Source organism: Plectropomus leopardus, chromosome 17 (genome assembly GCF_008729295.1).
Source record: "Plectropomus leopardus isolate mb chromosome 17, YSFRI_Pleo_2.0, whole genome shotgun sequence".
NCBI lineage: Eukaryota > Metazoa > Chordata > Actinopteri > Perciformes > Serranidae > Plectropomus > Plectropomus leopardus.
The window spans coordinates 13,742,995-13,766,410 of NC_056479.1; the positions used below are offsets into that span (position 1 = coordinate 13,742,995).

At 39.5% G+C, this 23,416-nt stretch overlaps 1 protein-coding gene across 1 annotated transcript in view; it reads left to right on the forward strand.

The window, feature by feature from the left end:
• baiap3 (BAI1 associated protein 3) overlaps positions 1 to 23,416 on the forward strand; it is a 42,698-nt gene that overhangs the window by 9,943 nt on the left and 9,339 nt on the right. The window contains exons 2-22 of the mRNA XM_042505409.1: positions 220 to 362; positions 9,744 to 9,831; positions 11,445 to 11,528; positions 11,703 to 11,810; positions 12,278 to 12,337; positions 14,156 to 14,222; positions 15,298 to 15,511; positions 15,737 to 15,781; positions 16,931 to 17,008; positions 17,749 to 17,854; positions 18,008 to 18,115; positions 18,206 to 18,298; positions 19,137 to 19,240; positions 19,331 to 19,448; positions 19,625 to 19,749; positions 21,151 to 21,241; positions 21,418 to 21,474; positions 22,289 to 22,386; positions 22,497 to 22,548; positions 22,665 to 22,816; positions 22,956 to 23,079. Of these exons, the coding sequence (XP_042361343.1) occupies positions 229 to 362; positions 9,744 to 9,831; positions 11,445 to 11,528; positions 11,703 to 11,810; positions 12,278 to 12,337; positions 14,156 to 14,222; positions 15,298 to 15,511; positions 15,737 to 15,781; positions 16,931 to 17,008; positions 17,749 to 17,854; positions 18,008 to 18,115; positions 18,206 to 18,298; positions 19,137 to 19,240; positions 19,331 to 19,448; positions 19,625 to 19,749; positions 21,151 to 21,241; positions 21,418 to 21,474; positions 22,289 to 22,386; positions 22,497 to 22,548; positions 22,665 to 22,816; positions 22,956 to 23,079 (2,106 nt within the window). The 5' untranslated portion in view covers positions 220 to 228. The remainder of the gene's footprint in view (positions 1 to 219; positions 363 to 9,743; positions 9,832 to 11,444; positions 11,529 to 11,702; positions 11,811 to 12,277; positions 12,338 to 14,155; positions 14,223 to 15,297; positions 15,512 to 15,736; positions 15,782 to 16,930; positions 17,009 to 17,748; positions 17,855 to 18,007; positions 18,116 to 18,205; positions 18,299 to 19,136; positions 19,241 to 19,330; positions 19,449 to 19,624; positions 19,750 to 21,150; positions 21,242 to 21,417; positions 21,475 to 22,288; positions 22,387 to 22,496; positions 22,549 to 22,664; positions 22,817 to 22,955; positions 23,080 to 23,416) is intronic.

Below are 23,416 nucleotides of genomic sequence, written 5' to 3' on the forward strand. Positions count from 1 at the left end.
AAAAGAGCAAGGGGGTGATCAAGCAGCTGATTAGACCAAAAGAATCCCCGGGGCTAGTTATATTTCTGGAAACAACTGGTTTTATAAATATGATCCCACAGCGGATATTAAAGGCACATATTTTGAGTTCCCTCTTTGGGTAAGAGGTTGTGAATGTAACAAAAACACTGACAAACATTTCAGTGCCTTGATGTTTGCTTTTTGTGTCTGTTCTGGCAGTGAGAGATCATGACAACCCTGCTGGACCTTAAGAGTAGTGTGCTGAGGCAAGTGCAGAGGAGCCAGTCGCTTAGGAGCCGAAGGGAGCCGCCGCCCACCGCCAGCAGCCCTCTCACACACAGTCCTGACCCCTTACCTCGCAGGTAAGTCACTGGTGTGCAGACATACACGCTACTGCAAGTACTGTCGCTGGTCTCCGGTTATTACATTTTGCAGATGTGACATTTGTGAATTTTGGTGCTGTTTCATTTAACGTTGTTAATATTTTCCCTGGTTCCATTATTTTTTTTTTACTTTGCAGCCATTTAGAGTTTAACAGATGAACATGTATTGACTGAATTGAAATCCTTCTTATTGGCAGAAGCCTGTTGCGTCGTTATAATATTAAAAGTAAAGTTGTGATGCACTTTGAGCTTTTGCTTTAAGATTACCAACTGCGTCGCTGTCTGACACAAATTAAGCCTCACTTGAGTTTGAGCAAGAAGTGGGAGGCAGGTTATTCATTAATATATCACACTTTCTAACTATAGTTAATATTTGTTTGATTGTTACCGCTTAGTACAAGTAATAGCTTCTCTAATGAGAGTCTGTTTTTGGATAAAATTAAATTGCAGTGTAGCTCAGACACATAACAGCCTTTTGAGGACAGCGGCACAAGCTCATAAGAAATAATTCATGTCTGTTATTCATTTGTTTTCGGCTGGCCATCCAGCCGAAGCCACAGGTCATTATTTCTTGTCAACACAATGTTTTAATGTGTTTGGCATTTATTAGTTGTGACTTGCTGTGAGCAGGGAATGCACAAGCTGCCTCTCCCCCAAGGACACATCAACCACACTATTACATGCACAGTCAGGCTCTGAGGGTGTCACAAATACTGCTTTCTTATGTATCCGATCAAGCCACATGGTTCCGGTGTCCACATGTCTCCTGTGACGTGTAGCACAGCACTGTTTTTAGATGTGTGATAAAGATATCTCGCCGCATCATCAAGCAGGAGAACACATCACCTTATTTTTTAGTTTGTGTACAAATGTACTCTGTGTCTGTTGGGTGACAGGATGGATGGCTGTGTGTGTTTACTGTATGTACATACAGCATGTGCGAATGTATCTAATTGCTATATCATTGCAACTGGACTTTTTGAAATTCCATTTGTAACAGATTGCGCTATAGGGCTGCTATGAAATCCCGTTTTCATGCCGCTTTTGCATTTTTACACAGAACTAAACAATGGTGGCATCATGGCTCTCTGAGATTTAGGACATCATGCCAGCATCACAGAAGCAAAAAAAGGCATGACGGGCAATACATTTAACATTTAACACAACAGAGACAGTCTCTAGTGTAATACATGTCGGTCAGCAGCGCTTTCTAAACAATAACAATGGCATAACATGGCAATAAAGATTGTTTACCATCTCTGTTATATGGTGTCTGATCTCATCCTCTAATCGAAGGTTGAGGTGCTCCAGAATTCATTGTTTTCCCTGTGTGTGGACATTCAAGGCTCCTGTTCTTCTTTGAGTTATCTGCTAACTGCTGCTAGCTGCTTTTTTAATATCCAACGGTGTGTTGCAAGCATAAGACATCCTTACAATGTCACACTCGTCCTGCCCATGATACCCTTTTTCCATAGACCATAGACCATTTGGTGCTGTTACTACCTCCATAGCCAGCTTAAAGGTGAGACATTTTTTTGTAATAATGCTGTGTAATGTCTTGATTAATGTCTTAAATCTTACTGAATTTTGTACCTTAATTTTGTCTGATCCCTCCAAAGGTTTATTTCATTTTTGTTGTTGTTCTTGTTTTTGGTCTGCCTCATAGCAACAAATAAAGTAGCACAGGTAAATTTAGTCATCTGGGTGTTTTTTTTTTTTCAGTCTTGTTTTGATACCTCATCTGAAGCCAAAAGTAATAGTATGAACCTGAGGTTTCTATAGCAACCTAAACACATGCTGCTGCCATTCTGTGAACTTATACTTGTACTGACGACCGTGTCTATTTTTAACATGGAAGATAACCTCAGATGCTTTGTTGGACACTAATCAATTTGTATCTGGAAGAATAAAAACCCTCCATTTTTTTTGGGGGGGGGGATGTAATGATGCTTCATCAATATGATCATTTTTAATTATATTCGTAATGCAGTTTAATGTAAAATCTGCACCAGAATGACCTTATTTGTGTTCTTAATTAAAGCGTGATTTGAAATGTCAGTAACTCACCTTTTTCCTCATTTCCCATGCCAGCTCCCTGCTGTTACACCCTTCCCACTGAGTCTCAGCCGTACCCTCAGCGCTCATCATTAGAGGCAGGCTGTTGATCTTTGTTATTCATTCAGACTGCTGCTGGTCTGCCTGAACTCTCACTTTAATTGAGAAATTGCAAATGAGGCCGGGTAGATTTGGGCTGCTCCATCCCCACTTGTTGACCCAGTAGTACTGTTGGCTGTCAGAGCTGGGCTCTCAGAGCAGAGACCAGCACATTGCAGGTGAACTTTTTAATTCAGTTGAGCAAATTATGTTTTTGCTTCCATGTGAGCTGATTTTTAAGGCTGTGGAAAAACACAAGACACTGTCAGAAATGAGCTTGACTGGGCGTTATGGAATTATATTTAAATTTATATTATTGTTCGCTTATTTTCACCATTCTTTTTCATCTCTGGCAACAGCAGTGGACTTCATATTTCACACTTGACTTCACTGTGTTTTGAATCGTGAGCTCACCGCAGTGTCATTAATGGATTTGACTCCTCGGTGACATTGTACAGAGGCTCTCATTTTTTAATTAATGCAGAATAACTCATCAATTTAGAATGGCATTAAATGGAAAACTCTAATGTGCATTACAATTACAGTAATTAATGACAGGCTATAAGTTTACGGGGTAAGGCTGGTGTAATTATGTGTTTTTCTTATTGTCACCAAATCTAAAAAAAAAAAAACCAAAGCACCAAAACTAACAATGTTTTATTTTTCTCTTAATATTTTTCTGATCTCCCCTGCCTGCTTGTTGCACTCAGCCTAAAGCCCGTTTGATCCTGACCATAAAGCAACGGGTGCACACTCTGTAGCTAAACCTAGGGACTGAAACATCCCCAGAAGTACACTGCACACAAACCGACAAAAAAACAAAAACAACAGCAACATAAAAAAATGTACAAATTAAAAAAAAAACTGCTCGACTATAAGGAATCTTAATTGACAGAGGTGTCTCTTACTGATGATTAGAGCCCTCAGCTTTCAGGGGGCAGCCCTAGTATCCACTCTCTAATGAAGTCCTAAACCCCTGTTTAGGAACCACTGCCAAGAGAGCATTTACAGCATAAAAATAGTTTTTAATGGGGCGTTTCCACCATCAGGTTGGTTCAGTTCAGATCAGATCAGTTGAGAACACTTTTTTTTTTTGCAATGCCACTGTGAAAAGTTATGTATGGTACCTTCAGTACCTTTGAAACCCTCCCCATTTTTAATCACCCCTCTGCTTGGGGCATCTAGCACACAGATCCGCTTCTATATGGTGGAGCTAGAAACGCTACACACTGTTCATTGGTCAGGGAAGAATCAAGAACTCTGTGCTCATGGCTAAGCCGCGCCTGGTTTAACCAATGTTCATACCGTGACAAGTTTTTCAAACACTAGTAAACCATAACCATAAAATGAGTGGTTTGCTGCCTTAGCAGCACCTGTAGACTGAGGAAAAAATAATTTATTCACTGGACCAAGTGCTGGCAACTTCAAGAACATTTACTTGAAATTTTACTCCATGCATGAGTTGACAAAGTAAATCTATCAACACACTTTAAATTTTTATATAAATATTATATAATTTTATACCATTCCATCTGTTTTTATTGAGTGGATCTTGAAAGGTTTAAAAATGTTATATTAATTGCAACCAGATTATGTGAACAGCATATATTCTAATCCTAATTTGGTGAAAAAAATGTGTCAGAGTTTAGTTTCTGTGCGCACCAGCAGCATTAATCCCCAGCTCTTTCCTGTAAAGAAGTCAGTGTACCAACCTATTCATTTATATCCCATTGAGAGAAACTCCTACTCCTTCCTGCAGCCCTGTTCTGCAGACTTCAGTGCTTTATTACCAGTGAACAAGGAATATGACGTGTGCCGCTGGACGGAGCAGCGTGTGACAACAACCCTGCCCAAACTCTCTGCGGTGGAAACTCTAAACAGATCCAGGGTCTGGGTACCTGTGTGTGGGTGTTACTTTTGGTCCCAAAGGAACTATACAGAAAGCTGCTGGAAATACAGCTTCTGAAGTAAAGTGCCTGTGTTCATTGTATTGAAGGAAAATTTAACAATGTGGCTAATCAATGTGTTTTTACTATTTTTGGGACAACAATTAGAGCTCACAGAGGAATAATATCTATCTATATATGTCTATATACGTATATACAAATCTATATTTATCTGCTGGCTTCTTGTCAGCAGTATGAGCTCGTTGTTGGTTTTGGTCTGTTCTTGGACCTTAATACATGCAGTTATGGACATACTATAGAACCCCTAAGGAGGGTATATCTACAATACTAAAAATGGAACAATATAACCTCATACTGTCAGATATGCAAGAGAGATTTTCTATTAAGCTCAGCAATGCTTGAGCCATAGTGTAATAATACTGCACAGTACTATAGTGTCTGATGAATAGGAACATAAATCACTGTTCACTGTTCAAGCATCATCTGCCTTGTATTCAGGCATCATGTAAGAGCTTTATCTTATAGTTGCCCTTTCCCTGTTTTCAAATGCATCAAATCCTCAGTCAGCTATTGACCTACACCGTGAGAAAGTCTAAACCGTGAATCACCATTGTGAAGCGCCCAAGAGGACCCAAGTTGAAAATAATTTCACACCAGGCTTCTGCGCTGTCTGTCAGTAGTTCTAGCTGCGAGACTGCCGTTTCTTTCACAAGTTATGAAATGCAGAGATTCTGCGATCATATCTCCTCGTTAGACTCTTTTCACCTGTAATGTTTTGTTCCTTAATCAGATGTGTAATCAAAGTAAAACAAACACGTCTTTTGTGTAGTATTGAGGAGGGGATCCTTGTCATGGAGATCCTCTGTTATGATAGGAGCTGCCGGCTAATATTATGCACTGACAACCGTGATGAATCAGATTAAAAAATCTGCTTATTTTATTAGAATGCATACAGACGTCACATCATCTTTCATGCTGCAGACAACAGTGATGTCTGCACTATTAATTACCATGTATGCACTGCCATATTATATTGAAGTGAGCAGTTGCTGTCACCTTCACGCTTGCAATTAGTTACATTTAAACACATATCCTTGCAAATGGAAGAGGTTCAGTGTTTTTAATCATGTTTTCCTTCTGATTTACTCTCCAGACATGAAACCATAATTGAATGAATTCTGAAAATAAATTAGAAAAAAATGACAGTAAAAAAAATTGACCTGTTTCCTAGCAACATCAAATCAATTTGTTATTCTGGTGTTGTGTGTGTGCATGTATGTGAGAGAAAGAAAAAAGTTGAAAGATATCGGCAACGTTTTTTTTGGGGAGGGGAGTCAATCATGATTGACTGGATTTGCATCACTTGGACATTATTTCTGCTCATGAACACATTGCCCCAAAGCTCAAAACAAAAGATCCCACAATGTTTGGACAAATCCTCAAACTGACTGACAGAGGATGGGACAGATTTCTGGATGAGAGGATGCCCTGGACAATTGAAGATAGATGTGGAAAGAACTGAGTGTCTCATAGCACAAGTATTACAATCAAATTAAGCTTATTTGTACTATGTATGCAAATGAAAACTGTAAGCTCCAAAAACAACAAAGCCTCCCATCGCCTGTCAGTAGAACAGGCTTTGTTTGCAGAGTCATTCACAGATTGAAGACTCGGTTTGTGGTTTCAAGCTTTCAAACACTGACTGAGAGCTTTCGGATCAAAATAACAACTCAGTTTTTGATCAGTAATATGGCAAAATCAACGAACACACCAGTGAGGCTGATAAATAAAAGCCTGACTTTGTTGGCAAGTTATTTAAATGCTAACAAATGAGATGATAATCTCTTCAACAATTAACCTATGTTGATTGTCAAGGATTCAAGTAACTCATTTCTGATGGTTAAGGTACCCAAAAGGCACAGCACTTCAAGTTTATAAAATGTGAATATTTGCTGATTTTCATTAACATGGGCTCTACAGAGTCATCGTGGGCATTTTGTTTCCTGTCATTATGGTCCAAATTGTTATGCTATTAGTCAAGGAAATAATTGTCACATTAAAACAAGAACTCTGTGTGAGGCCCACTGAGTTTCCCCTCAAATAGTCCCTATCCAGACAGATAATTAATGGACTAATGTTTACCACATTATACATAAGACCACAAATCCATATAACATTAGCAAGCTGCTGAGCAACCTCAAGCCCTATTTTCCACACTATAGACTGTATATAAAGATGCGCAATATGTCCCCACTGAAATGAAAATAAAATATCCCAGATACAGCTGCTGCCATCTTGCGCGATGATGTCATTTTGAGCCAGAGTCTGCACAGTAGCAATATCCACCGTGGGGGAGTTCCCGCCAAAACACCCATCTTACCAATCGCAGGAGCCCCATTGAATGTGAGGGCATGGATTGGCTGTCACAGATGTCATTCATGGCAGAAACTCTCCTTTTGGTGGAATCAAATACTGTATCTCATTAAAATCAGATTTATCATAAAAACGATCACTTGAATAAACATCAGGGTGATGAGAACTACTTTCAGTGACAGAAACCCTCTTTTAAAAATGTATTTACTGTGTACTTTGAGGTTTTGGTCAGTCCTATGTCCCATTTGCTAACATGGAGGGGCTGGCTATACTACAGCTAGACATCAGGGGATGTTTGAGATTGAAAAGCTACACGTTGGGAATTGTTATGTTGTCCATCTTTATATACAGTCTATGGTCCACGCTGGCAGCAAATAAACTAGCAACCAGCTATGACATTGCTACATGACACCAATTGGAACACAGGATTTCATTGATCAAACATAAATTTCCACAGGCGGAAATCTGTTAAAATCGAGGTCCGTCAGAATATTTTTTTTTCCAAACAATGACCTGCATGGGGGAGCAAGCACTCATAAGAACTCACAAAATCAGTTTTTATAAATTTCAGAGTGATTTTTCTATACTTTTTTGTGACTTTTTTTCCCCCTTTGGAATGAAAAATGATGTGTAATATGAAATGGCTTTAACTTCAGCTTCAGTTCATTTAGACTTTACATTACCCAGGAAGTCTGTAAACTGTGAAGGAACAACAATATAAAAGATGCACAATGTTACATGTAAACACACACACACACACACACACACACACACACACACACACACAGGTGATAATGTCGCTATGACAACAGGTTGTGGTTAGTAATTAACAAAAAAACTGATAATATAACTGTCACAGTATTGGGGTATTACATTTCTTATTCCCCATTAGTTGTTACTGCAGTTAGAACTACTTTTTCCAGTTTCTGCACAGAGTTATCTAGCCTACTTGTCAAGATGGTTAAAAAACAGTCAGTGGTTCAGGTTTCTGGCAAATAAATTGGAAGACATCACAGTGAACCAAAAAAAAGGGTGTGTTTTCAGCCTGGATGTGAAAGTATCAGCCAGTGCAGAAACATCAGTACTTCTGTTATATAATCCAACTTCTTAAATCCTGTGAGAGCTCTAGCAGCAGCTTTCTGAACGACTTAAAAACCTTGTGTTACTGCCTTACGCCTGGAACACACTGCATGCGTGACCAGCACATGACGATAACCTCGCCAAACTGCCGTGGCTTGCACGCTTGTGTTGTCCACACTGTTAGCGTAATTGGTGCAGCGCTGCTGCAGAGCTGCCTGCTGTCATAACTACTGTATTTACACAATTAAAAGCACATTGTCCACTCACTTATGAAGCAGTGCAAGCTACTGCATTGCTAACAACACAGTCCTGCAAAAGTTTCACTGTGGAATGCCTTGACAGAAATTTGGTTGGAGGGCTTTTATTTTGAAACGGAAACAAGGAAGTTTGAGTAAAACATACACATTTGTTTTTCCTCATGTCTGTGTTAGATAAAGACATTTAAATCATAGTAAAATGTGGTATAGAGTTAATATAATTATCAAAAGACCATTTTCACTGTATTTGCTGAGAATGCGTGTGCCATGTGGAAAAGATGTGCCGCAGCTGAGCAGCAGGTGAGATGTATCTAAGCATCACTGCTCACGCGAGCAGTGTGGCTGCTCTAATCTGTTAACGTGATACCCCCCAGGATCCAGAACAACAGGATCTGCGATGCTCATACGACGCTTACGCACTGCTCACACATGCTATTTGTTCTTGGCATTAGGTGGGTCGGAAAAGAATGCAGAATGAATTGCACAGCTTTCAATTCAGGATATTGAAAGAATAATGAAAATAGGTGAACTAATCTACATGACTTTGGTGTGGAATAACTTTTATTCAAAAGAGGACCCTATTATGTATATAGCATTGGTAAAATCTTCCAACCATTTTAACTAAAGAAATCCATCTTTTAAGTTGTACTGAAACCTGACCAACTCTCTCAGCATGGCTTCCATTAGCTCTCATCAATACCTCAGGGGTTTGCCATCCGCTCCCCCACCATGGCGAGAGTCAGTGGGTGCTGGGATGGGCTGCGAGACGCCTGCTGTGATGTGATGACGCTAATAAAGGCACATGACAGGGCCTCTGTGTATGGCTTCTCTGTATAATGTGACGGGGTTGGCTGAGACACGAGGAAGGAGACAGAAGCTGGGAGGTGTGGGAGCTGTGGGGGTGAGGAGTTACAAGCAGACGGCATGGCTGATCGCAACGGTTCTGCTACAGCTCACATCAGAGCAGCTGCCTGCCTGGCGAGGAAGACACCCAGTGTGAGATTTGGGAGGTGTGAAGGTGGTGGTGGGGGGGGATTCCCAAGGTGTTCAGCCAGCTACTCCCTCTGTAAATGTGCCTGTATCACCATGACAACTGGGGCCGGCAGGAGTCCGGGGATTCACTCACACCTGGAGGGAACAGACAACATCATTTGCATTTTGCACACAGCCCTGCTCATCATAGTAGATTAACACGATTTATGCAGAGTGTAGACATGCTGGATCGCTGAGAGCTGTGGTCCAGACCTGCTCTGCTTTTTAGTGCATGAGATAAGTCGACATTTGCTTGCTAATGAGGCGGTGAACTGCAGGTGATGGAGTCCAGTAGTTCAACATTAAAAGGAAACAGATCATGTTTATGGACAGACGCTTCTCAGAGTGTCTGTAAACAGGATGCAGTGTGATTCCACCAATGTCACCAAATCCCACTGTTTTTCATTACGATCCAGAAATATTCCGATGACATGATGTATCTGTTTACAATAATACAACATGTATTTCACCACATTTTTTCTTCAAAATTAACATATTTTCCAAGTATTTCATTGTTATTTTTAGATCTTCAATCTGCTTCGTCTTCTTCTTGGCAGGGTGTCCGAGGAGAGCGTGGAGTTCTTTGAGCGTGTGAATGCCATTCTTCAGAAACAGGGGAACATGCTGCGGGCTGCCCAGGCTGAGGTAACCTCCACCCAACGTCCACCTTTTCCGTCTGTCACACCCTTGAAGAGTGTTCGTGTTGAGCGTAGGCCTCAGCGCTGTCACTCAGGGCAATATGACGTATATAGACAGAAGGGCTGGGTTAGGTTGGGTGCTCAGAAGACTGAAAGCTCAGCTGTGACAAGCTGCTGTCAGTGGTTATGTTCAGCTCCGTCTGCTGCAAATGCTAATAAGGCAATGGTGTTGAATTAACATCTTTGCTGAGAGCAATTGATGTCTTTTCTAAATTGCTATAAGACTGGAGGGAGAAAAATGGGCAGCAAGCAAAGAGTCAACACATAAGAAACATATACACTTCATATCATAATTGGCAAGACATAATATCCTCTAAGAAGTAAAATATTGGTCTGTTTACTTATTGTGGATGTCGGAATCTCGAACGTGTCCTATGATTTTGGTTGGTGCACTATAGATAAAGTGGCCATAAATGCAGCAAGCAGCACTGACATTACTTTATCATGGTTATTCTATGCTCGTATTCACTGATGGATTTCTTGATGGGGCTGGGAACCCAGAGTTTCAAGGGAACCCCCTGGTCAACTGCAAAATGGAACTCAACTTTTACACAAGCAGACCTCAAGAGATACAAATAAATTATACCAATTTACCTTGAAGACAGAAAAAAAGACTTGAAAAAAGAGACAAAAACCACTACAAAGACTGGCAGAGGACCTACAAAGAGATACAAAATGACCAAAAAAGAAAAAAGACATAAGTATTCCTTAAAGAGACACAACAAGACTACAAAGACATGCTAAGGAACTACCGAGAAACAAGATAAGTACAAAGAGACACATATACCATAAAGAGACACACAATGACTTCAAAGGGACAAAAATGGCCACAGAGACATGCAAAGGGACACACAACAACCCAAAAAGTCCCTTAAAGAGACAAAATTACTGCAAAGGGACGAAACAAATATCACTCACAGAGTCACAACATGACCATAAAGCATGACATAACCACAAAAAGACGCACACCAACTACAGCTTGTCTTGCTCTTTGTAGGAGGAGTGGTGGGGCCTTTTTAGATCTGTGCCAAGGGGTCATTCATCTCATTATGCGCCCATGCTCCACCTCATTTCAAAGGGAAATATTAAATTTTCACTACACTACATTTATTTGAAGGCTGTACTAGCCAGTTATACTTACCAGATTCATATTTAACATGACAAAACATATGATACACTCATAAAACCAAATGTACTTAAAACCAGTGGTTGCCTTTTTAGCATGTGATCCCTCACAAAAAATGAGGTTGGTCACATTTTGTCACATTTTGTATGACCTTGGGTTGTTACCAGTCTCACCAAAGAGTGATTTACCCCTTAAATGGTTCCCTTCAAATACATTTTTTGAGGGGACAAAAAGCAAAGGTTAGTCCAAAAAATATCTACAAACTTGTTATTTTTTCTGTTCTGCCCTATTCAATACTTAATCTCACTATGCCTAGATTTATCTTGTTACCCTTTGGAGGGGATCCATCCTTAAATTTGGAACCACTTGACTGAACTACCATACTTCCAAGAGACGCTAGAAAGGTAGTCTGAACTTTTTCTGACCCCTCACAGTGCCAAAGAGGGGCCTGCACAGTGCCGCCGCCGCAGGAGCATGTGGACCAGGCCTTTATTCCCGACAGAATCAGAAGGACAGAGGTGCGTCAGCTCAGCTTCCCTGTTTTCATCAGATTTTCAGCAGGGATTAAATTTTAAAAGTCACGATAGCACACCCCCTCCCTGCCTTTGATGTGCAGCAAAGCAGAAAGCATGAAGGAACATGAGCTTTTATTTTTGAAGGGCTGTTATTAAGTGGAGTGTGTTTTCGTGTAGCTGGACCTGCTTTATGAGGAAGCTGTGTACACGGTGGTCAACCGAGTGGGAGTGCCATCATCCGAACACGTGAAAAGTGATGAAGAGCTGTTTGCTTACTTGCTAAAGGTATCTATTAATCAATCCATCCAAGTATGCATCCATCCATGCATCTATCCACACCTCTATTTTCTGAGCTCTATTAAATCTCTGTTAGTAACACTGCTGTTAGCTTCATCAAGAGTGTTATTTGTTGTGAGCAGGCTGTAAGAATCTGAGCAGATGCTCTTGGCTCAAACCTGATTAAACATCAAAGCCCAGTCACACTGTGTACTGATATTCAGCTGTGATATTACATCCATTCAGATGAAATCGTGTCAAGGGTTGTAGCGTCTTTTATGTCAGGTGTGGGCGTCTTATTTTTTTTTTCACGTTGTGTTTTGTTGCCAGCTGGTCAGGTGCTGGTTTATATTATGTATATATACAATTTCTGTTGTGTTGGAGTGGATAGTGGTGCAATTTGAATTGTAACAAAAAACTTGTGTTTCTAGAATATATATTCTGTTGCATTTTTACTGTCTGATCATCTCTCCAAGGTCTTTGATATGGGTGAGGAGGAACATGATATCACTCTACAAAAAGTTCAAGAATCCAAGGTGAGACTCTTCATACACAAGTCCATTCAAATGTTGCCATGACAATATCCATCAGATATACTGTGGCAGTGAAAGCTGGCATCAGTTTTCTACACTCAAGGGGAAACATTTACCCTGATCATTAAATATTCAGTGATTGCTAATATAATATTATGACATTACTGACTATATACAACATATCATTGAAAGTTGAAGTTTTATGTATAAGTTTAAGTAGTTGTAATGTAAAATCATAGGTCACAGGTCATTTTGTCCAGTAGAACTGAGTGGAAGCTTTATGACCAGTGGTCCTGTCAGAGATGGCCAAAGGGGTGGTCGTAGCCACCCTGACACAATTGCTTCAGTGAGAGTGTTTTGCTGGGCGGAAAAACATCCTGGCACCCACTTTACTGGTGTTTACCAGCCTATATGTGCTTATACTGCTCATCAGCATTAGAAAATTGTCTCATCTCATCTGGTCAATGAAAAACAAAACCTACATTTCGTCATAGTTTTTATTATCAACAATCTATTTTTAGTTTATCAACATCTCGTCTTAGTCATGGAAAAATCTTTACATGATTTTTGTTACCAAAATAAACAGATGTATATACAGATACATATCACTTTAAATCAGGATTGTTGTGGAACTCAAAATTTTAACTTTTTTTAGTACCAGACAATTACACTCAATAACTTTCATGTTATATAGGTATGTGATTTCTTAACTCTCATACTGACCTAGTTTTCAAGTAACCCATATTCATACAACAGCAAAATAGAATTGCTGAAATTGTGGTATGGCCTTTGGTTTTGGTGTGCCACCCCAAGATTTTCAGTGGCCCCATCTGGTCACCTCTATGAAAAATGTCTTGGGGCACTACTGATCATGCCACAGAGATCCAGAAATAACAGAAAAAGAACAGAATATTGAAGGCACACAACAATATTTGAGCGAATTTTAGCTTTTTTACTGAATATTTTCGAATGCATGCTGTACTATTTTAGACTGTCGTGTATTTTTCCAACTGTTCAACACAGCCTTAAGTTCCATCACAATGATTTTATGATGACAATCTAAAAATGTGAAGAGTCTCCTAATTATTGTCATATTGTATGAAGAAGTAAATGGACACAAACTGGTTTCTGAACAATAGAAAAAGATACTTCCAAATGTCCAACATACAACAACAACGACATAAAATATAGATTACAAAAGTAAATGTGCTAAAACGTGAAAATCTCTGGCTGAGTTCTTAGGGGTGTTAAAACATTAAAAACATAACAAAATGAACTTTTTTTACAAAGTGCAGATCATTTAGAAATCCGCAGTTGAGCAGCCCCAGGTTATGTTTCAGTGCATTTGCTGATATTTTCTCATGCCCATAGTTTGAACAGCAATAGTGGTCAAAGCATAGAAGCTGTTGAAGCGCACTGATGCCCTTGAAGACTTGAGAGATGCTAAGACCTAAAAGCCCCACTCCGCATGATTGTATATCTTTCTCTTGACTGCCACAGACCTTTCAAATACCTCTTTTAAGAACTGTGAGCTGTTATAATAGACTGCTGAAAATGCTGTGAGTGAAAATATTTTGCCGTTTAACTAATCTCTACAGTTATTTTGCCTTTAGTGAAACATATGTTTTTCCACCTGCAACTCACAAAGCCAGTACATAAAATATCTGATGATGCATGCAGGATGTGATTTCTCACATTATTACTCTAGAGTGAATGCCGATGTTTGTTTTAAATGGAGATACAGGAGTCAAGTTATGTGAAATACTGTAATGTACTCAACACATAACCTTGATTTGTTCACATTTTACTTTTTTCTCACAGAGAGCCAGTTTTTCCTTGAGAGTTTCTGTCATGAAAGCAAAGAGTCTGATGGCCAAGGATGCAAATGGTGAGACATCTTAAGCATTAAATAACTCTTAACTTTTTTTATTAAAAAAAAAAAAGGTATGACTTTTGGTGCAGGTTTGATCAGAAGTGCTGATGCAATGCATGATGGGTAGAATCCTGTCCGACCTGCTCAAGACTTTTCATGCTGTTATCACCCCTCAGAAGCTGAATAAATTACAGTAAAGCTTGACATTTCACATACAGATGTGAATGTTGAGCCTTGTATTCTAATTGAGTAAGACATACATCACTGATGTGAATATCTTGTATGCATACCTTTTTCTTTGCATCTCTTCATGTATGCACAGTATGCATGTAATTATTTAAAAGCACCCTAATAGGAGAGGCTTGTTATTTGAATAGTATTTCTTTATTGTAAGATGGGAATATGGTTGTGGTGGACATGCTATTCCTAATATTTCTATTAAAAGAAATAATCAGACATATGCAGTCATAGTGATAGAGCTGGGTGATATGGAGAAAATCAAATATGCAAATACCTTGATAGCTATATTGCACCGATATTGTAGGCTGAGTATCGGTGCTGTCACAAAAATATTTACACAATAAGATTTCTGATACATGATCAGTTATGTGGCTATAATGACTGAATTAGTAAATGCAAATAGTAAAACAGCTAGAACAGTTCGGTAAGTTCATAAAATTGCATGAATTTACTACAATGCAGCCTTTAAAACCAGGAGAAGACAACATTTACAATATTACGGTATCTAAGATTTAAGATGATATCTAGCCTCATGTCATGATATCAGTATTATATAGATTTAGTGCCCAACCCTACATAGCAGAGGTTTGGACCCAAGTCACTTGCTATTGAGTCAGACGTGTCACAAATTAGATGACTTTAGACTTTAGACTTTCCACATTAAGCAATATTTATCTCAGACAAGCCCACTGACTTCTAGTTGCACCTATTATGCTGACGAGCACTTTCCGAAAACAAGACACTTAATTCTCTAATTTTTCCCTCTACTTGCTGTTGTAACGGTATCATTAGGGTGACATTAACAGTTTGTGCGATAACCGTTTCTATGCGTCACCCCATGGCCTGCCAGGTTACAGTGACCCCTACTGCATGCTGGGAATCCTGCTGGGCCAGAGCCCGCGGGAGATGGAGGAGAAGAAGGAGAGAAAGTTCAGCTTCAGGAAGCGGCGGGAGAAGCTGGAGAAACGCTCAAGCACTAAGGAGGTGTTACCTGCCAGGAGTATCCAGGTGACTGAGGTCAAACCAGAGACTCTCAACCCAGTGTGGGACGAGCACTTTGTGTTGTGAGTACAGCAGTTTGACCTTCAGCAGAACATGGTGATATGTGTGACATGCAGGATTCACAGTTTCATTTGTTTCACAGTGAAGCCCAGAGCTGTTAGTAATGTGACCAGTGCAACAGAGTGTCATCTCTGTGAAAGAACCACTAAAACATTGATGTGTTTATTATCAGTATTTACTCATGGAGATTAATGACTTTCGTGTTTTTGGTTGATTTTTTTTCACAGTGAGATAGAGGATGTTCACAATGACCTCTTACATCTTGACATATGGTAAGTTTAGTACACCTTCAATTCCTTAAATGTCATCATGAGACACAAAGAAGGATTTTTCGATTGATTGTCATTATATGTAATTTGATTGGGGCAAATTTGCTCCTACCTGCGATTTGGCGTCTCATCTGCAGTAATGTGGGTTTTGCGCCAAACCATCGTGGTGAAGAAGGAGCTGAGCTAGAAGACAAAGCTCTCATTATACCAGTCCATCTACTTTACGACCCTCACCTGTGGTCATGAGTTTTTGGTAGTGACCGAAAGAATGAGATGGCAGATACAAGTGGCCAGAATGAATTTCCTCCATATAGTGGAGGTAGGTTGAGGAACTCTCCTGTTAGAGAGCACATCCAACTGGTAGGAGGCCCCAGGGTAGACCCAGAACATGCAGGAGGGATTATATATCTTATCTGGCCTGGGAATGCCTTGGAGGAGGAGCTGGACAACATTGCTGGGGAGGGAGAGGGATGTTTGGAGTACTTTGCTCAGCCTGCTACTCCACAACCCAAAAAACTGAAATGGAAATGGATGGATGGATGGATAACTTTGCTTTAATCTTAGATTAGTTTTTGTTCTTATTTTGTTGCATCACAAACAAAAGACATACATGCAGAAAAAGAAAGACTATAGCTATATTTAGCTGTAATATTTGTCAAAACCCTTTGAAATCAACAACCTATTTACCAAAATCTCTATTTTTCAACATTTTTTTAACTTTTACAATCACCAAGCAAACAGAATAGATATCATAGTTTGGTTGAAAAAGATGATTGATTTTGGTTATACTTGACAATTTTATCCATTATATCCTTCAGTAAGAATACTATCAGTACACAGATTTAGTTGCCTTTTGAGCTCAGTTCTGAACTGTAAACTTTTACCCATTTAATTTTTAACAACCTAGAAGACTGTGAGGCATGTTGAAGAGATATTTTGAAGGGTCGTTATTCTGCTCTTAAAGGAACTTTTCTCGCCCATGGGAGTCTTGATTCCAATAACGGTCAGGTACTGTGGACTAATGCTTTTCTTGAGTGTTGCTTGATTGTAGATCTCCTTCTATTCTGAGTTCTGCTGATTGCTGTTCAAAGATAATGTTCCTGTTGGAAATGAGAGGTTGTAATAACCTCTGAATTCTCCTCTTTTCTTCAGGGATCATGACGATGATGTGTCGGTTGCTGAGGCCTGCAAGAAACTCAATGAAGTCAGCGGACTTCGAGGGATGGGCAGGTACAGCAAACTGCGCTGTGCAATCCTGATTAATGTAGTGAAGTGTAATGATGTCTTATATACTCGTTATGTAATAAATGCTGAATATCCATTCAGCATTCTTATTAGTTCTCAATCACAAATTGCAATTTTGTGCACAATTAATAGAAGTCAGTAATTAATTTAATCATCCAGTTGGCATTTTGTCAGTCAATAGATAAGTCATTCAACCTGCCAATCAGAGGGTATTTTTCATTTGAATGAAGCCAAAAGTTGCAGTAAATGAATATTAGTTGAAAAATACTGACACCATCCTGCTTGTTAATTTCAGGGGGTCACTTTGCAAACAACAAAGTGACCCCGTGAAATTGACATTTCAACCGTAAAGATGGATTGACATACAGAAAGCCCAGTCCAATAACGTGGTGCACACAGAGAGCACAGAGAGTTCAACCAGGGCCATGGAGAGACTAATAAATAGCAGACAAGTCTAATGAACACCTAAAAATGTCAATTATAACCAAGGGACAAAAGGACTGAAATCCTGTGAAGGAAAATGTGTACCATTTGGAGCAAAATTTGGAGTAGGATAATGGCCAACTTTCAACAGGAAATGAAACTCTGACAATGCTCTAATTGTAAGTCACAGTGGATAAAACAGTTAGTTAAATGCCTAAACATTAAAATTGTTAGATTATAGGTGTCACAGTTCACTTAAATATGAGTTCAAACTGTGACAAAACTTTGCTTTTTCTTGTCAGGTATTTTAAGCAGATAGCTAAGTCAGTGCGTGCCAATGGATCTGCATCATCAGGCTCTGAGGAGAATGCCGATGACTTCCTTGGTTGCATCAACATCCCTTTGAATGTGAGTGTTCAAAACAAACTCTCACCAGTCAGAGGCGTCTAGCTACAGTGACAAATCAAAAACAACCACAGACAGATTCTCAGAAGGATACAGTGCGAAGGATTTCCCTGGAAGTATGTCAGTGTTTTAATGTGCCTGGTTTCCTTCTTGCAGGAGATCCCAGTCGTCGGTTATGATACTTGGTTTAAGCTGGAGCCCCGATCGAGTACGTCTAAAGTTCAGGGAGAATGTCACCTGATATTGAAGCTCTTCACCAGCCAGGTCTGTGAATTCAGTGTACAGTATACATTTCATCTTGAATGTGTCGGATGTGAAGGATTACAACTTCTATGCTCTCTTTGTTTCATTCAGAGAGACACAACTTTGTCTAAGAAAGAATCAAATGTCTCCGTTCACAAAAAACTGCTGAGTCAGATTGTGGAGTATGAGCATGCACATGTTAAGGTGAGTTTCTTGTGGACATTTATTCAAAGCTACCTGTATGAGAAACACAAAACCACAGTTTAACATATTGTAATACTAATTACATTTACATACTTTATGTATTGTCCATTAGTTTATAGCAGTGTTTATATTTTGTATTATTAGTTGAATGTATGCTATTTTGTGAAACCAAGCAGCAATCCCAGGGCTGAAAAATTAAGTCAATGCAGAAGTGCCAAAAATTGCAGTCAGTTCCTTAAATGGCCACTTGAGGGTGACTCCAAAACAGAGTCAATTTTATTTATAGAGCCCATTATAACAAAACATGGTTTGCCTCAGAGGGCTTTACAGTATATGACATCCCTCTGCCCTTAGACCCAAACATCACTCAAAGAAAAACTCCCGAAAAAGAACCCCTGTAACGGGAAAAAAAGGAAAAAATCTCAGGAAGAACGGCAGAGGATGAATTTGGAGTATGTTGATTTTTATGGCTAATAACTCACCCGTTTAAATATTATATACATTTTGTTTTTTATGGTTTAAAGCCTGTTTTTTGCTAGTGAAAATTTGGATTAGCATTTTCACAGTGAACCACAGATTCTAATGCACAGTGCTAAGCTTAGCAGCTAGCCTTAGGGTTAGCTCCAATCTCTTGGCCAATTATGGTCACTTCAAGCTCCAGAAATCCAAGATAGCTACAGTCACAACGCCACATTTTAGGCTACAAAGCAGGAGTTCACAAACAAGTGAGTGACGTCACCGTGGCTATGTCCATTATATTAGTTTATGTGTGAAACAAACTGAAGTTTTTTACGTTTTTTCTTAATCTGACATGGTAATCTACGATATATAATTCTAGAGGGAGCCCTACAACTGGAACGGGCAGGTTTGTCCTGCAGCATGGACTGTATTGACTCACCATGCTGTGCAAACTGATCTGTCACCTCTCCAACAGGCCGTTATGTAAGTATTAACGGATAAATAAAATTGATCAAATCAAATATGAAAGCTTAAGCATCAGGTAAGATTTGCATGTTTTGTTTTTTAACCCAGTCGCTGGCAGTGCTACAGCAGCCACCATCGGACTCAGAGGGTGTGCTACTCCCTGCTGCTGCGCCTCCTGAGGACCATCGATGCAGAGTGGGACCCCACCGCTGTGCGGGGAGACCTGGTAGGATTTTCCGCCATCAGCCTCTCTTTAGAAAACTAAAATCTCTCATCATCTGGAAAAAGTCACCTCATTAGCTGAGCTCTTCACTGACATACATTAAGGGTTTTTGGTTCAGCCAAAAATGTCTCACAGCCAGTGTACTTGAAGCTATAACTGAGGGCCCTTCCTGTGTCCAGGAGAGGCAGCTGTCAGACAGCTTCAGGCTGTACACAGAGCACTGCCTGTGCCTGATGAAGAACATGCGTCAGGTTTTCCCCTGCACCAGCGCCGCTGCCATTACACGCTACGAGCTCATGCTGAGGTAAAGTCACACTGCCATCACATCACATCAAAAACTCGCCTGTGCTACCATACCAGGTACACGCTCCACCTCTCAACCCAGCAGACACAGAGAGACGTCAACCAGTCAGTCATGCTCTGTTCAAGAAGCAGCATTGGGCTCCTTAAACAGAAATATCTTAATCATTTGTCATTATTCATTTCAATTTTTAACATTTGTTCCTGACCACAGTTTTTGTTGCGTTAAACTTTAAAGGGTCAGTTTAAAAAAAAAAGAAAATACATATTTTATCCTCTTACCTGTAGTGTTATTTATCAATCTAGATTGACTTGGTGTGAGTTGGAGATATCAGCCGTAGAGATGTATGCCTTCTCACGAATGTTATGAAACTAGATGGCACTCGGCATGTGGTGCTCAAAGCGCAAAAAAGATTGAAAAAAGATAATCCACAGACCTCGTTGTGAGCGGTTTCATGTAGGCACTATTTACTTTCTAACGAACTACACCTGTTACCTTATCACCAGAAAAAAGCGCGTATCTACTCACAGACAAATAAGCCGACCTCCTTGGTTGAGCTGTAATCTTAGCTAGCTTACTGGTGCTAAGTGAACTAGCAGTAGATGCGTGCTTCCTTATGCGCTGTGATACGTTTCACAGGTGTAGTTCCGTAGAAATAAAAGTCATAAGCACAACTTACATACCTTACATAACATTTACTATTACTTATCTGATATTATGCTTTCAATCCAATGGTCAGATCAGTGAAATGAAGATGATATATTTAGATGTTGATTTTTATATTGCTTGTTGAACTTTTAGCTTGAGGAAAACACCAAAGCATAAGCATTCATCCTATGGAAAACATGAATATCCACATTCAGTTTCATGGAAATCGAGGCATTAATGTAGACACACAACCGATTTCATTAAGAAGATGTTTTAACCAAAAAACATGTGTCCATAAAATCATGAGAAACAATCAAGACCATGGGTATACCTATATTTTACTTTTTGATGGCAATCTGGCTGGTATTGCTGAGGTATTCTGCTCTAAAGGTAGCGACATTGAGGTACCATCACACAAAAAGAAGTCCAGCTATGCCCAGTAATCAACAGCTCAAGGAAGATCTTTTCTACACCTCTCAGAAACACACACACACACACACACACACACACACACACACACACACTCACACACAGACAGAGTGACTCAGCTAACAGTTAAAGTTGCATCTCTCCTCTCCTGCAAAGACAGCTCCGGATCCTGTATACAATTAGAGCGGAAATAATTTAGTAAAATTGAAGGTTTTGTGTCTCTTTGATATTTTATATTCTATGAACAATATGATATGGAACCAGCATATACGTGACCTGAAAGCCACCTTGTATTGTAATTGGCTTTTTCCTGTCTGTGAATGCCAGGGGGATTGGCTACATGCAAAACATGCGGGCCTTTAAGACTGTTTGTCCTCTTCGAAATGAACTGCATTTGGACATCACTACTGCTGTCAAGGTAACAATGAAATTGCAATCTAAAAAAAAAAATTCACTGAAAGGTACCCATGTGTATGCTTGTATTACATAAAAGCAGCGAAAAGGACAGGGCTGACATGATTCACATTTCTGCCAACCACGGAGTGCAGGAAATTAATTAAATATTCTCCTTAATTTGTGTTATCATTTCAACAGAAAGGAACTGCGGAGTGGTACGAGAGCTTAATTGCGCGATATAAACCAGAGGAAGGGGTATGTTTATATTTATTAAAGAAATACTTCATGCTAAAAATGACCATTTGTATATTTGTTACTCACCCTGTGTCATGTTGAATTTGTAAAGAAAGTTTCTTGCATGCCTCCACAGTGATGAAGGTAGCCCAAAACAGAAGAAATTCTTGATGAATTGAAGTAAAATGTGGCAGCATTTGACAGAAGCAAAACTATATCAAAACATCCAGTAAGTGACAGGAATTGGGTGAAAGTTAACAGCAGAACTCCTGGCTCATGAACAAGCTGGGAGGCAGAATTTCAACTGAATGCATGAGGAGAGTTTAAATGGTAAAAGGTGTGCTACTTTTCCGTATGCGCAAGTGTTTTCTTAACACCCCCCTTTTTAAAACAAATTTTCAGGGCATTGTCTTTTTGCAGAGTTGCCTATTGACTTGTCCCTCGTGTTTTTGAAAGATATCAAACCAATTCGCTCAGCTTTTAAAGGGTCAAATCGCTTGTGAAAGCCATCTGAATGCAGCATTAGAAAACTGTTGTCAACCCAGTTTTCAAAGTTAAATAGTAATGTTTTAGCAAAAATTCATGTGTTTGGTAAGCACCTAGCGTGCAACTGAATAAATTAGGTTTAAAGAAAATATACTGCACAAGTTGCCTTAGAGATTGTTCACGAATAATCCAATGTAGTTTTGCTGTTGCTAAACATAAATCGCTATGACTTCTATTCATTCATTTATTTATTGCATCATTCGCTGTGGAGGAATGCAAGAAAAACAAAGTTTTCTTCATTAGCTTGAAGGGACATATTGATATCTGTCATGTTGTATTCACAATGTAGACTCTGGAGGAGCAGCTGAAAAAGCTGGTTCAGGTAGTTGATGCCGCATGTGCAGATGTACAGAGAGCCCAGAACATTTACAACAAACTCTTCTACAGGTAAAAAATCAACACTGAATATCTCATCAAGAAGAAAGCTAGCACAGAAACATTGATTCCGATCATTGTTGTTGGGCTGACGACATCTCATCCTTTGTTTGTTCTCACAGTGCGGTGAAAGTAGATTTCTTCAGCATATCATACAGACAGTTGGAGAAACAGGTATGTCATTTCAAATGCAACACAAAGTCCTTGTAAACAAGTCTTACAGAGCCGTTTTGTGTCTTGTTGACTTTGATACAGGTACTTGAACACAGTGAAATTCTTTTATCCTTCAGGTAGCCGACGATGTAAATGTAGCGATGGAGCGGGTTTGTGGGACTCTGGAGCAGGAGAGCTCAAGGCTGACTCAGACAATGGGAGAGACCATCTTTGAGCTCTTCATGTCCTTGAAAATCCTCAAAGGCTTTCGGGAGTTTCTTCCTCTCAAGTTGGTTTTCAGTTCAGCTCTCATGACAATTCATATAGCAGCGTAAAAGGTTCTGACTGATGGTTGTTTGAAGTGACAGTGAGGAGATGAGAATACAGCCTTTTCCTCTGCTTTTGTATTTGTGTTCTTCTCTAACTAGGGATGCCAAAATGTTGGCCCTGACAGGCTTTCATAACTGGTTCAAGTCCTCAATTCATAAGTGGCTGCAGATCGTTCATGACAGATCCTGTGACAGAATCCGTAAAGCAGTGGAAACAGACAAGGTGAGAGGTTATTATAATGTAGTTGTTAATTGATATTTCATTGTATGTTTGATCAAATAAAAGATCAATAAAGTAGTTCTACAAAATCCAAGTTAAAGCATTGATTAATACATCGATTAACCATCCATACACATACAGATCCTTTGTATGTAAAATGTCATTTTCTTTGTAATATCCTAATTTTGGTTATTTTTGCTTGTTTTTTCATTTGTTTGTTTGTTTTTTTTAAGCAATGTACGATGTTGCATTCACACACTCATCTAAAGTCAGCAGGTCGTGTACCAAAATTGTTGCTGTCTTTTCAAGTTGTTTTTCCAGCATCAGGAGGCGTTCACCT